Here is a 15651-nt window from a genome sequence, read left to right as displayed (position 1 = left end):
TGATGAGAAGGCTTCAGCTGTGCTTTGCTGCTGCCCAATAATTTATCAATTCCATCATTGGGATAGAAAAATGTGTTCTGCAAAGGCTGCTCCATATCTGTGTTGGCTTCAGAAGCCACAATGCATTTCTCTGCATTTTCTTGACATTGACTTCCAAAAGTTGTTTTGATGGGATGGGATACTGCAAATAAGTAAACAGGGTACTTGCAGTGCATTTTTCTTCAAATGGGAAAAAGATGAGCTGGCTCTCTTCTGCCTTTTTGACTTCAGTAGTAGGAAGATTGGTTCCGAATTTTGGCAACTGCAGATACATTTGAGATTAATATAATTCAATATTTGTGTGAATTATTCCACTTAGACCTATTTTGGTTGTAACAGCTCTGTAATCCAGCTAGCTCTAGAATACTAAGGGAAATAAGCAAAGCAACCACAAACACCAAGTGCAGAGGAGGTTGCAAGAGATGAGCTGAGCATGCATTTAAAAACCCTGACTGGTTATTCTAAAACTTGTTTGGAAACATTTAAATACTGAGCGCTGCATAAAATCCTCTCATCGCCTCTTTGAGGTGAATGAATAAAGATTATTATTCCCATTTTACAGCTAAAAAAACAAAGATGTTAAGTGTTATTTTCCAAGGCCACACGGAAGGCCACTGGCAGGCTGGGGATAAGACCTCATAAATTCCTGGCTCCAGCCCCATGCTCTGTCCACTGACAATGGTGATTCTGTGTGCAGATGAGCTGCCCTTGCACAGTGCAGAGGAAAGCACAAGTTTGCTGGGATGGATGTAATTAATACAGTGATAAATGAAAAAACACTTGGAAAGAATTTTGCAGGGACTGCAGGGGTTTCAATAAATGCAGCCACCTGAGGATTTGTGAGGGTTATTTCTTGGGAAGTGTGAATGTGGCAGTGCAGGACGTCCCTGAGCTCTCCTTTAGCACCATGCACAGCCCAGCTAGCCTGTATTCAGCCTGGAGCAGGGTGGGATGGGCTGAGGGATGCTGGCTCTGCTCGGTGGCATCTGGAAATAAACCACATAAGCTGTAAACTGGTATTGGCATCATAACAAGTGGTTGGACTCCGACCACGTGTTAACTTGGTCAGAGTGAAAGAGGAACCTGACTACCACTGTAGGGAGCCTCTCAAATAGCTTGGAGAAGGGAAGGAAACCCGAATGATTTTTAGGTGGCAGCTCAGGAAGAGGGTACTATGAGGTGGCTGCCTGCAACCTCATGGGACAGGACTGTTCAACTGAGAGAGACTTTTCAATTTTGTATGTCTGAAATATTAGCAGAGCTCCTGCTGCCTTCATTTGGGACAGGACTTCACCTTCGATCTTTTCATAAAATGCTACTCCCTTTATCTCTGCCATCTGACCTTTTCTAAGGTCTAAGCTTGATGCAAGCAGAGGAGATGTTCAGCCAGGATGCAAGTGCTGGTTCAATCTGAGTCAGGTTCTTTTCTCTCTCTGTTTCTCAGAGGGCAGCCTTGGAAGCACAAATCAGATTTATTCCTTAAATCTGTTGTCCTTACTGTTTTGCTGTTGACCCTGCTGTTTCCCTGGAGGGAAAGGGATAAGCACCTCCACTTACCTCTGCCTCTCCCAGGAAGGTGCAAATTCTCTGGCTGGGAGCTCCTGTGCCTGGCAATGCGAAGAGGTTGTTAGCTGTGCATGAGGGTCATGGAACAGCTGTGCTTGGAATGGACCTCTGGACATCATCTAGTCCAGCTGCCCTGCTCAGAGCAAGGTCACCTGGAGAAGGTTGTTCAGAACTTTGTCCAGCTTGGTTTTGAATATTTCCAGAGACTCAATAACCTCTCTGGACAACCCTTCCCAATGTTTGGCCACTCTTAGGGTAAAACTACAGTAACACTCGTAAAGACTTCTTTTCTTGCCCATTGCCTCTTTTCCTTCCTCTGGATGCCACTGAGAAGACTGTCTTAATTCCCTACCCAGTAGGTATTTATATATATCTTGAGATCTTCCTGAGCCTCCTGCAGCCTCTCCTTGTACTAGGTCATGAATATGAGTATCTTATTTTTCCACTGACATTGGTAGATGCAGAGAACCTGAAAGAATCAGCAGGAATCAAGCCCTGACCTTACAAATGTGCCTGAAGACAGAGCTGTTGACCCCAGTATTTGGCCATATCTGGTAACCAGCTCTGCACAGGCTGAGTTGCAAGGCCAGGACCTACATATGATGGAGCATTTTGGCAGCTGTTCATATTTTTGCACTGTTTCCATATGTTTCATACAGGGATAAAGAGAAGAGATATTGCCCCTCCTTTTTTTTTATCTGGGTGAATTCTTATTTGTATATTAGACTTAGAGCTTAAAATTTCCCAGTGTGTTTTGTTGGGACCTTGAAGTATGTGGAGCTGGCTGGTAGCATAAACAGTGCTTTGTATTCCTGATCTGCTTACATTTTTACAGAATTAGAGAGTGAAAAATGTTTACAAACTGCTGCCATAAGAAAGCTTTACAAATCCTTTGAATGCAAAAAGACAGTTTGCTGAATGAGCTATTTTTGTTAATTTGGTTACCATGGACATTTAATAATTGTATTTATTTATCTTTTGCTTGTCTTGTTCAGTATGAGAGAAGAATACAGAAGTTCTAATCCAATATCCAATGAACAATAGAAGTGCCAAGTAGAAGCAATGCAAACAGTGTGTTTTGCAGAGACTTTACATATTCAGGAAGGAAAAGTCATATGTTAAATTGTTTCCTGAATGTGTGCATTGCTGTGGTCCAACTTTTCCTACTATAGTTTGAAGCCTGTCATGTTAAGAGTATTTCTGCTCCTCCTGGAGCTACTGAAGAGTTGCAAAGCCTTCCCCGTTGGTTCTCTTGGAGCACCACCTAATGGATGAGTTAGGAAAGGTCCCAAGCTTCTGACCAGCCTAAATTTCTTACGTTCTTATCATCAAGTATCTGCTCATCATCACTTTTGCAAAGTTGTACCCAGTGATGCCAAATATCAGGTAAATGAAACAGTTGTTTAAGGGGAGCTGCCATTCCGTGTGTGACACCAGTGTGTCTTTCACATGGGCAGGAAGCTTGAACATTCTTGAAAGGTTTGGGTAGAATATAGACTAAATTTGCAGTTTTCTTCTAAGGCAACTTTGACATTGTTAAAGAAAAAAAAAAAATTACATATGTCTTCTTTTCCCCACAATCTCCACAAGTATTCCTGTCAGCTTCATGAATGACTTCCTTTTCAGTGTGTTCATATGAGAGAACTGATAACTTCCCAAAGGATAAGACAGATAGCAAAGAATGTTCAAAGACCTCTCTGGCTTTCAACCATTTCTTACTGCCCTGCTTTCCCTTTTTGTATGAATGGTAGTTGCAACTCAGTTGTCTTCTATTTTTGTTTAGTTTTGGAAGTTTTTGCTGCTTCCATCTAGGAAGGAAGGTGGTGGAGAAGAAATGAAGGCAGAATAAAAAAAAGGAAGGAGAATGTGCAGCATTGGTAGATGTTGAGTTTCCCAGAGAAGAGGCCTTGGCTGGCTCTGTAGGGCAGACTATCCTTGTCATCCTCTGTGGTGTCTCCTTGCCTGGGGGATGTTTTTCCAGCTGAGCCCTTTCCACTTCTTGGCCAATGTCTCCATCTGTTTCCATCAGCAGTTCACAGATTTTTTGCTTTTCTTGCTGTGAGAAGGAAAGTTTCTCTTTCCATTGGCAGTTTTCCTGCTGATCAGCTGAGTAATGCTCTCCACAGGCCTGCTGTCCTGCTTGGAAAGAGGTCCTTCCCAGCCAGGTTGGAGCTCCCAGCAGCTGCAGGACCTGCAAGTTCCTGGCAGTGTGGGCCGTTTGCTGGCCAAGAGTAACACCTACACCTCTTCTCCATGTGCAGCCTGCTGGCCCCCAAACTTCTCCTGTTTGCAGTTGAAAAAGAGGGATTTTGCCTTTCAGCCCTTATTCCTGCACACAGCTCATCTCTTTTCCTCTTTCTCCTTTGCTTTGTCCATTTAATAACGAGTTGGGCTCTGATGAAAGCCCACAATGACTTCCAAAAGAAAATATTATTAAGTGTTATCTGATATCTCTACAAGAGTAATTTTTGGACATCCTTCTAAAACATATGACATCTGCCCTGTCTACTAACAAGCTCTGCCTGGTCCCATGATCTCCTAAGCTATTTCTTCAGGACAGCAGCATTTATCTGTAAAGGCAAGGCAGCTGGGAAAGTGGATATAATTCTACATAAAGACATGCCTGGCTTAGGAAGTCTTTGAGCCAAAGACCACTGGAGCCTTGGGGGTTCTTTGGAGGGAAACACTATCTCTAATTCCTCTCCCTGGCCATACCATTGTCTGCTGTGAGGAGAGGGCCATGGTGTTCGTGGTTCTTCTGTCTCAGCCAGTGCAGTTGCACAGCACAGTGAGCTTGACTCACTGTCAGGCTGATGGTTCCTTGGCCATGCAATATTTGCTGTTAGCATTGGTGAAGCCTTTCTGATCTGAAAGTCTTTGGCAAATTGCAGAAAGTGGGCTTCCAGGTGAAAATTTGCTAGGAATCAAGCAGGTTTCTCTTTTCAGGCTGCTGCATTACAGTGAGGAAAGACAAGGGATTAGTGACCAGATGATGTAAGTGCTCAGTGGACTTGGAGTACTCAGCAGGCAGACTGAGTTTTTCCTCTCACTCTTTGAAGTCCTCCTCACTTACAGGACCTCGATTTCCTATTTACATTCACAGCACATGGACACTCAAAATTATTGACTTCTACTGGATGTCTTGTTTTCCAACTTAAAGAGTAGTAAGGCTCAGTTTTATGATGTTAAAATTGTGTCATTGGCAAAAAAGTTGGGTCAGCTGAAACATATTTTATAGAACTTGTGTGTTCTCAGGTTTCCCTTTTATATGAAAGGGTTTTTTTTTCTTTCTTCCTATTGTGTTGGATGCAAAACCCCCACAATGTTCCACATTAACAAGTTGGTCCAACTTCACTTGCTTGAAGACAAACTCTAAAGTCAGTGTTTTGATAAGTAAGCATTGAGGTTCTCTTGGGCTGAGCTTGTGGTTTTCCTGTTGGAATGGACTTCAGTATGCAGTGAGAGAGTTGTTGACTCATGGCAGATGCCAGTGTAGTGCCTGCACCACGGGAGCTGCTGGTTTGCTGTGCCAGACTGGTCTGGCCTCTGGCAGACTCAGTGTTAATCAGAGGAGAGCTGGAACCTGCTCTCTTAGTTCATTGAGACACAAATATTTTGCTTTTGTGATGGACTCCACTGACAAGGGTTTGGTTTAGTGGGCAGGGAAGAGATGACAGAGGAAAGCTGTAAAGCAGTGGTTATTAGGAAATAATTGATGTTTCATTTTCCATGCTTTTTTGCTGATCGTGCAAATTCACGACATCTTTGCAAATAATTGGATACCCTTAAACAAAGCATATGTTGATAGCCTATGTGTTTTCATTGTTTTCTGGTCAATGTATCTTAAATGATGTGATTTCTCATTTGGTAGAATGTACACAAGGAGGTCATTATGAAATATGGAAGTATTAGCAAACATCAGAAAATATTAGAAAACTAAAGGTCTCTCAACTTCATTTTACAGCATTCTTTGCTTTTGGTCTTGAAGTGAGATTTTTTAATTGAGCTCCTTGAAGGAATGGATCTTTTTTGTGCAGTTTAGGAGAAATAAGAGTGAAGGTGATATAGATAAGTTTTGTGCTTGCTTGTTTGTTTTTGTTTTACCACTGACTGATGTTATTAAAGACCTCAAAGAGTCAAACCCTGTTTAACTGACTAGGATTTTTGCTTGAAGAGGCAGGGTTTTTCCCTGTATTAGTGACTCAAAGTTTGTTTAAGTATGTTCTTATAAATATACAAAGATTCAATAAAGGCACCACAACTGTCCCATCATTTAAAATACAGTTATTAGTTCAATTTCCAAGGGAATTATGGCTGGAAGCAGTATGATCCAGCAGAGGATTATATTACAACTCTTTCATTCCACAGTGGTATCAGAATCCAAACTGTGCCTCTATTTGGTTTATAAATTTGTTTTTCTGAACATTTGCAGAATTGTAATATCTTAGTTTTGCCAAAATCAGACCTCAGTTTGGCAGACAGTTATTTTATCAGTTCCAGTTGTTCTTCACAACCCTTTGAGGATTTTCTTTTTCATGTAGTCAATACTCTATGTACTCCATCATGCATTCAATTAGAGGACACGTCAAATACATCTGTATTTAAACATGAATTGTATTACTTCTCTCTTATTTTTGGCTTAAGCTAAGTTTTGCTCTACATTAAGTATTTTGGAATGAGAAATGCTTGCAGTACAGTATAGCGTCTAAACTGTAGTGGGTTTTGTTATGATTACAGTGCTGTCATGGTAATATAATTTTTTGCAAATGAAAAGCCAGGGTTCACATCTGTAGTTTTTAAAAATCCTGGAAGGCTTGGGACAGGTCAGTTAGTCATACATTTTACAGTATCCCACATACAATAATCTTTCTAAAGTCTTAGCAGTGCACAGTATCAAGCAGAATTAGCTGGGAACTCTTCAGAAAGTACTACTGAAAAAAAACCAAACAAAAAAGGCAAACGTAATAGTTGGATTTTAAAATACCTTTCCCTTCCTTGCTCAAGAGAACTGTCCTTTGCACCTCACCTAACACATCAGCTCACTGGAGTCAGCCAAGCCATGTCAATTCATCACCCATGTAACATGTGGTTTACATGGAGAACACACAGTGGGAAGGTGTGTTCTACCTTCTGAATGATCTTCAGATGAGTAATGGGATAAAGAAAATGCAATTTAAAAGACAGTCACTGAGAAAGTGCATTTTTGGAAGTAATGATTCAAGTACAGCTGAAAAGAAATGATTCAAGTACAGCTGTTAGTTTTATACCGACAGAGCATCCAGGAGTGTGCCAAGGCTGACAGAACAAACAACCTGAACAGCTACATTTCATGACAAAAGCAGCCTATGAGCAGGACAGGGCACTGACTCTCTGCAGTTGTTGTGACAGGCTTTGCTTGGCCATCAGGCATTGATCTTCCCCATAGTGGTCAGTCTCTCCTGGTTGAGACCTGTTGTGGCTCCAAAAGTGACATGGGCTCCATCAGGAACTGTATATCCAGACTGGAAGTGATGGTAAAGAGATGATAAAGTGATGTAAACTGATGCCAGGGTGGCATAGAAATGATCAGAGTGCACAACCCAGTATCAGTTTTGGCATGAAAATACCCATCTTTTTATTTCTTGTCAATTTTTTACTTTTTTTGTATCTTACATCTCATTAAATGCAGAAATCACAATCTGCCATAAACCTGAGCTATTTTCTTGCTTTCTTGTCCAGTAAATTTGTTTCTGAAGTGTAAGTATGTCTTTATTAAGAACAAACTTGTAACGGAAATGGGACGTTTACTCAAGTGACTGAAAAAGCTGGGGAAAAAAAATGCCCACACTTTTAATAAATAACTCTTGGTGCCTTTTTTTTTTTTCCCCTGTGTGACTGCAGTCCATGAGTTTGATAGAGATTGGGAACCCCTCCCAAAGCCTGGAGAACGTGTGTCGCTGGGCTTACCTGCAGCAGAAACCCGACACGGGGCACGCCGAGTACCACGACCACGCAATCTTCCTCACCAGGCAGGATTTTGGTCCATCAGGCATGCAAGGTGTGTGCCTGGGTTTGCTTTGCATTTGCATTTATCACCAAGCCATGCTAGTCATGTAAAGTTTAATTGTGTATCTTTTGCTGAGCTGTGCTTTCTTTCCCCAAGAGCTCTGCGTTGGGCCATTTTCAGTTGTAACTGCTTCACTTACTATTTTATTCTTTCTTATTGAATACCTATTGGATTGTTTCTGTATTCTTACTGAAGCCAAGAAAATGGGATCCGTATGTAAACAGTCCTGAAAATTCCCAAACATTAAAGAATATATTTTGTGTTTAAAAAGTTCCAAAGCTGTTGCTGCGTTACAGCCAAATTGCAAGAAATGTCATGGAGGTCAGATGCTGGTCCACCTTTTCCTTTTTTCAGAACTCTGCCTCCTGTGAGATCAGGTTTTTCTCACCAGAGTGGAGAAATCTCAGAGGTTTCCCGTTCATTTTGTGTTGGCCAGAACTGCTGCCAGTACAGGGCTGGGGCTTTGCTCCCTGAGGGCTGGTACTGGGCTCTTCCACACAGCAGCATGTGGTGTCCTTTGCCTCTGTTGTCTTATGCACCTAGAAAAGGCAATTGTAGGGCAGTCCAAGAGGTGACAAGAATTTTCTTGGTGAGCCAGGAAGTTTTAATTTGTTCAACAAGCTGGTTTCATCTGTTTCATAGATGAAGGAACACATGGTTCAATGTTTGGGAGCAGAGGTCTTGAGAGGACCACTTCAACTAGTGTCACAACAAAGGACAGATGCTTGTCTTAGAGCTTCCCACCCCATTGATTTTTCTGTACTTGTTCATTTTCTGAAACACTTGGTGTTTCTCCCAGGCTATGCTCCTGTCACTGGGATGTGCCATCCTGTCCGAAGCTGCACTCTCAACCATGAAGATGGTTTTTCATCTGCATTTGTGGTGGCTCATGAAACCGGACATGTGTGAGTACAACTGGACATCTGTGTTGTACCTTAAATGGGTTTTGCTACAGACAAATGCTGATGACATTGAACAGCAGTTGATGTTAAGAAACAATATTTAGGGTTAGCTCTGGTTGCAGGTCTCAGCTCTCACAAAGCTTTCTTTATGATCTTAAGTAAGCTTTATATTTTGGGATTTTCAAATGGAAATAAAGAACTAATACCAAAATATCTTCCAGAGCTACTGCGGGACTAGATTGAATGATGTATTGTAGTCCCCTGGTGGAAATGTAAAGTACCCATAATAAAGAAATATGAATTCACTGAGTCAGTGGAACACAGAATTCTTGCAAGCAATCCATACTAAATAAGCACATAATCTGTATATGTTACTGCTGATAAAGGAAACAATACTGTAGAGAAGTGAGGTGCCAAGCACTGTGGTTACAACTGTTCTATATATCTCATATAAAAAATGAAATCATTTTACCTATTGATGTGATTTGAACCAATGCCTGGGCAGCAGTTGTCAGAGCTTTGGTTTCTCCCAAATCTCTTTAGTTTCTCTGTTTTCCCTGCAGAGAACTCCCACTGATTTCCCATTTTCTCTTTGGTAGAATAACAGTTACCAGAAGGCTTTTTCTGAACAGTTTCCATCTATTCTGTTTTCCCTAAGAAAGCCTGCAGGCCCTTTCTCTTTTTTTAAACAATAAAGTGCCAAAATTTGCTGAAATCACTATAAACATATCTTAGTTAGATAGGGACATCTATTTGAGACTCAGACAGTATTTAATTCCAGAATTTTTGAATCAGGAATAAAAAGAACATGGCATGAGCTTTAAAAGAGACACCACTGCAGAAAGTTTGTAATCCTTCAAACCATATTCAGCTCCAATCTGTTAATGTGGTTTAATTATGGACAGATATTGCCCACATTAGTCCAACAGTGCTTATTAAAAATGCAGTATAAGATCCTGACAAAGGAAAGGAGCAAATATATTCATAATAAAGCAAAAAAGAAACTTTAAAATATCTGTAACTGGGGGTAATTTTCTAGAAAGTATCCACCACTTTCCAGACTGTTTAACATTTAAACAATGTGGGATTGCTCCTGGGCAGCAGCAGCAGCTTGTCTGAACTAGCTTTCTGTGTGGTGCCTTTCTTTTCTTCCATGCAAAGGACTTGTCTGCAGTTGCAAAATACTTTGAATTAAGCAAAGGTGTGATTTTTTAGAAGTTATATAAAGTCCTGAATAGCCCCAGATTAGAGCCTGGGTACATTTCTGTTAGTATTCCTGGAGGGACAGCAGGCTCAGTAATTCAGAAATGGATTCACGTTTAGCTGTAGTAATTCACAAATGTCCATGTGCACAGAAGTCCAAAGAAGGCATTTTTAGTTTTTTTTTTCGAAAGTGGATTAGGCTAATGACATGAAAATTCTCTCAAGGGTCAGATCCATGTGGGAGTTACTCCAGACCAGCTCTTTAGCTTCAGCCTCACCCTGTCTTATTCCTCATGAGTTTGCTCATGTGGATGAGAGCCATGGGACTTGAGAACCTTGCTGGCACCAGTCCCTGGTGACTCTGGGGACGGGACAGTGCTGGGGCACTGGGGAGGGGACAGCAGTGGGGCACTGGGGAGGGGACAGCACTGTGAGCCCCCCACGAGGTCACCGCCGTGTCTGTGTGTGTGCGGGGCAGTTTAGGAATGGAGCACGACGGCCAAGGGAACCGCTGCGGGGACGAGGTCCGGCTGGGCAGCATCATGGCCCCCCTGGTGCAGGCTGCCTTTCACCGCTTCCACTGGTCCCGCTGCAGCCAGCAGGAGCTGAACCGCTACCTCCAGTGAGTACTGCCCTGCTCTGCACCCCTCTCCTGCCACCAGGGAACACATGAGAACCTTTCTCCATCTCGCCTTTACTTTAATGTCAGTCCATTCTAACTCATTTAATTTACATCTGTTCATTTTCTGTACACTGAGGTTGTGTCCCTGTCCTCTCAGGGATGATGGAAGGCACTGTTATGAATGTCATTGCTAAATTTCCTCCCTCCCTCCTCTAACCTCTGGCTGAGGGCTGCCTTGGCTACCCAGCAGCGTCGTGTCTGTCTTGCCATTTGTTGCTTATGACACCTATCAGTGGCAAGATGGTGCTCCCTAGAGAGGAAAATCTGCCCTTTAAGTGCTCAGGGCTTTTCTTGAGTTTGGTAGATATCTAAAGAGCACACATGGTTCTAGAATTAGTTCTTCAGTTGTTAATTTTTATTTCAGTACCTTAAATGCAAAAGCTGTTTAAACAGTTTCATCCATGTCCCCTGCCTTCCTTTTTGGACCTGATACTTCAGGCTTTAGATCTGTGCAGGAGTTCCCTGACGAATTCTGTTGTTTATTGCCTGTTTTTGCTCCTTACGGAAAAAAAACCCCAACTCTTTCCCTGTTTTGTGCAAGTTGTATGAAAAATATGGGGAAGCTACTACCATAACCAGCAAAAGCTGAAAATGAGTAGGAAAGAGGTGCAGCAAAATACATGAAGTAAACATGAGTCAGTCTATTTGTTAGTGTTTTTATTATTGTAGATTTCTTAGGTGTGGCAATAAGGAATAAAAACATTGTGAGGGAAGTGTGATTGTTTCAATTAGCAAGATCCTCCAGAGTTTTAGCTGTTAAATAAAAATCATCTGGCCTAGAGGGCTGCTTTATGTTCTTTTAAATACAACTATTTTTAAAATGTCTTATAACAAAACACAACGATGGTTTGCTTTGAAGTAAATCTAACCTCAAAATTCTGCTTTCAGCTATTGGTAACTTCAAGGCAACCTTAATGATTGCCAGGATAGGCTCATGTATGGTGTCCTCATGTCTGTTAAATAACTGGGAGATATTTCAGAGATCCTGTGGACTGTGCCAGTGTTGTGAATCACCCAATACTTACACTGTGTTAACCATTTACTAGCTTCAGTCCTTTGTGGTGGCATGACTAGGTCAGATGTAATTTTACAGGCTGTCCTCACTCCTTAGGAGCAGAGGAGAAACTTTCACGTTCATCACACAGAAAGGAAACTTAGTTTAACCTGTGGATGGAGTTGGGAGCGATCAGGAGAAGCAGAGAGAGGGAACAAACCTGAGTGAAGTCTGTAAATGAGTCACTGCTTCTCAGGAAGGATACAGGGAAACTCTAAGTTCAGTGGTATTCTGGGCTGGTTACCCTGGCCTCTCCTTTTGAAACCTCACTTGAAAGACAGCTGCAGGCAGCAAGAAATTCCACAAATGGAAAATTAATTAAACTTTCTTTTCTTCTTGGTCTCATGTGGATTCTTCCTTTGATTCCTTTCACATAAGGAGCCTGGAGACTGATAGGAATTTACCTGCAAGCTAAATGGAAATTACAATGGAAGGGCTTCAAAAAAAGATGTGTAGAATCCATTGAAGGTGGATACGACATGCTAAAGTGAATGTGAGCATAATTGCAATAATAGCTGCTCTTCAGGACCAGCATCTGAGAAATCGTAGGCTCTATTTTGTTTGGAACAAAAAGGCAATGAAACCACAAACACTGTGCAAGCCTCACAGCCCCATCTGTTCCTGTAATTTTTGCCTGTTGCAGTTCCTACGATTGTCTGCGGGATGATCCCTTCGAACACGACTGGCCTTCCCTTCCACAGCTGCCAGGGATTCACTACTCCATGAATGAGCAGTGCCGATTTGACTTTGGTCTGGGATACATGATGTGCACAGCTGTGAGTACTTAACTTTAGCTTCTGCTGTTTCTTGTCCAGGAGTGGTCTAAAGTGTCTCTGAAATGTCCTTAGTAGGGACTGTGTAGTGAAGCCCACAAGGAACGATGTTGTGCCTTCTCAGCTGTAAGCAAGTATTAACAACTGAATGTTGACATATATGGTATTTTAAATATCCCTTGGATTGTTTTGGAGTTTTTTTGAACTGGAGTTACAGAAGTAATTATTGTGTAGTTTCATAGATATCTGTAGTTGTCAAGCAAACAAACTTGCTGTGTTATTGAGCCTTCTCTTGCTGAGAGCTGGTTATTTTCTTACAAAACTCCCACCCGGATGTGAAGGAGATGGATTTGCTGCCACGTCTCATAGTGCCAGCACAGGGCAGCATGCTTTTATGATCCAATTTTATGGAAAGTACAATGTATTTTGATACCTTGAAAGAGAAAATAGGCATGACAGTGAGTAAAGCAACTTGTTAAGGGCTCTTGATGACACGGTTGGATTTTGTGTATGAGGAAAACAAGAGGCAAAGTCTGAATTTAAAGCAAGGCAAGATTAGTGCAATTCTCAGTGGCCTCAGAAAATAGAGTCTTCTGCAGCAGGGCTGTGCCTCCCACCTCCAGCTCCTCAAGTAGAACAAAATATTAAATGGAAAGAGATGTTTTCAGCTGCTAGCAGCTGCTGACACGTAACATTTCTGCTTTCATTCCCATCTGCAGGAATATATGTGCTGAGCAGTGTCCCTAGATAATGGATGAGAACCTTTAGAGCGTGAGCTGTAGTATTGTGTCTTGACACAATTCCCTCTGATGCTGCCTTGGAAGAATGTCCCAGCCAAAGAGAATCTTTTCTTACAGAGCCTGGGAGATGGAGGCTATTCTTCTTTGTTCAGAATGGCCAAAAGCATGTCCAGACATCATGATTTAGTATGTTTTGTGTTGGGTGGTTCCCATCCTCTCCTATAGAAGCCTTTGCATTGTAGGTAAAATGCTGATTTATTCATTGCATTGGGGACCTGATCTCAAATTTCCCCTAAGAAGTGGATTACAACAGCTGAGCTAAAATCTGAACTGCTCATTTCAATCTCCCATGGGTGCACAAGGATTTTTTCTTTGTTTGCCAAATGAAGCAGCCCCATTTGGAGAAACAGGAAGAAACAGTAAGAAAACTGAGGAAACTGGTTGGTCACTTGTATAAAACTATTTTTGCCTGACTTTATTCCATTGCATGCAGATGGGATCTCACCTCAGAGTCACAATTATGTATGCTCAAATATTCAATCCACAGACATCATGGTGCTCCTCAGGAATCAGCACTAAGAGCTGGCATTTGATACCTAGGAAAGGGACTCCCCATCTGTAGCTTCTGTTGCAGGTTCCAGTGGGAGCTCTCTCAAAGCATCACCCACTCTGATTTTTTCCCCTGTATTCCAGTTCCGTACATTTGATCCCTGCAAGCAGCTGTGGTGCAGCCACCCCGAGAACCCCTATTTCTGCAAAACAAAGAAAGGGCCTCCGCTGGACGGGACCATGTGCGCGCCAGGGAAGGTGAGAGCTGCTGCCCTGTGCTCTTGTGTGTTCATGTGTGTTTGTGTGCAGCTGGGGATGTTCCTGTCAAAATCAAGAGGAACAAGAGAAGAGACTATCTGGAGGACCTGGGGTTTGCTAAGATGTGGGGCAAACTCCTGAGTGTAAGTGAGGTGCCGAGCATTGGCTCAGCTGGTTAGAGCATGGTGCTAATAGCACATGGTTTGATCCCTGTAGAGGCCATTCACTCAAAAGTTGGGCTTGTGGGTCCCATCCAACTCAGAATATTCTGTGATTCTGAGCACTGTGAGGGGAGGACATGGGGTGAGGGCTGGCGTGTCCTGCATGGCCATTCTGGGACCATTAAACCCCGTCCTCAGGCAGGTCATGGCAGTATCAGCCCCACACAAGTCTCTGTGGCAAAGCCAAAAATGGGGAAATTTCCGCTCTGCTGTGACTCTTCTGAGGTCAGGGTGTTGTGCTTGGATCAGCAATGTTGCTGTGGTGCTGCCTGGCCTCCCTGTGTGGGGGTGCAGGGAGCAGTGGGGGCTGGAGACGCAGCCAAGCCACGGCCCCTGGAGCTTCCCAGAGGGAAGGGATGGACGTGGGAGTTGAGTGCCAGCTAGAGAGAACCCACATGACAGCACAGAGGGGCTCTGAGCAGAGAAGGGCAGGTCAGTGGAGGTGGATTTGCTGGTTTGATGAGAGCCCAGGGAGGCACGAGGAGCGGTGGAGGGACAGTGTGAGGTGGCAAAGGCTCAGAGAGCTCCACCTCTACCAGCTGGAGCTGCTCCCAGCCCCAGCTATCCTCCATGGAGATCACACTCTGCTCACAGTGGGCCTGAACTCCAACTCCTTTGAAGTCTGATGAAAAAAATCTGGCTTCCCTGGGCTTTGGATGCAGTGACTGAGGGGGAGAGGAAGATGTCGCTACTTGGAAAGGTTTTTTTACAGCCCAGTGTATGACATCATTTATGCGATAAATGAACCATATTAGCAGCTGCTGTTATGGTTTGAAAAGTCTTTTTTATGAAAACGTTTTGTTAAATTAATTCCCAAGCAAGTCATGCTCTGTGCAAGCCACTCCCTTCTGGTTTTCTCTTTTTAAATTATTCCTGTTATAAAAGCATTGTTTCTTATTAAAAAAAAAAAAAAAAAAAAAAAAAAAAAATTAGGCTACAATCCAAAATTTTAGACAATTTATTTGGGTACACTTTTCTTCATCTTGATTTTTATATTAAAAATATTCATGATCCCCAACTGAAAAATACAGTTATATTCCATTTTGTTGCATCACCCTTTTCCCCAAGCTATTCATTCATGTTAGTATTTGAACAGAAATGAGGAGAAAAAAGGAATTTGTAACCCTACAGTTAAGGATCTGTCAGTGCTTCCATTATAAACAGTTTGTCAGGATATTATGCAACTCAGCTGTAAAAATTTTCTTTGGACTGGAACTTGGGATCCAAGGCTTCAGCAAGCTGTGCAGACAGCCAGGCTTTTGAGCTCAGCAGAGATGCAAGAGAGTATGTGCACATTCTGAAGTTTCAGTAGATGATAGGACTCTGACTGTTTTATTCTCAAGAGAGCTGTCCCAGTTTTTTGATAAATAAACTTGCTGCCACCTTCCAGAAGAACCTGAGAAAATGATGTAAAATGAAAACCATTTTATTAGATAAGGCTCAGCGGTCTGAACTAAATGTTTTGGGTTTTTTAAAATAGTGTGAGCTCTGAAGGTTATATAGCTGACTTTATGTATCTGAGCTCAGTGTTTGAGCAGTGTATTTATTAGATGTTGGTGTTTTTAATACAGGTACATCAGATCAGTGCTTTTAAATCTGTTCCTTTCCTTTTCCTCCC

At 42.3% G+C, this 15651-nt stretch overlaps 1 protein-coding gene across 1 annotated transcript in view; it reads left to right on the top strand.

Moving 5' to 3' along the window:
* The window catches only part of ADAMTS2 (ADAM metallopeptidase with thrombospondin type 1 motif 2), a gene marked incomplete at its 5' end in the record, with an annotated part of 169620 nt that overhangs the window by 129118 nt on the left and 24851 nt on the right, over positions 1–15651 (top strand). Inside the window, 5 exon segments of the mRNA XM_083871974.1 lie at positions 7486–7642; positions 8451–8556; positions 10235–10378; positions 12136–12268; positions 13699–13812. Of these exon segments, the coding sequence (XP_083728100.1) occupies positions 7486–7642; positions 8451–8556; positions 10235–10378; positions 12136–12268; positions 13699–13812 (654 nt within the window).

This window comes from Zosterops lateralis, assembly GCF_965231275.1.
Source record: "Zosterops lateralis genome assembly, chromosome: 14".
In the NCBI taxonomy this organism is placed as follows: Eukaryota; Metazoa; Chordata; class Aves; order Passeriformes; family Zosteropidae; genus Zosterops; species Zosterops lateralis.
Note: the sequence above shows the minus strand (reverse complement) of the source record. Positions and strands in the feature narration are given on the sequence as shown.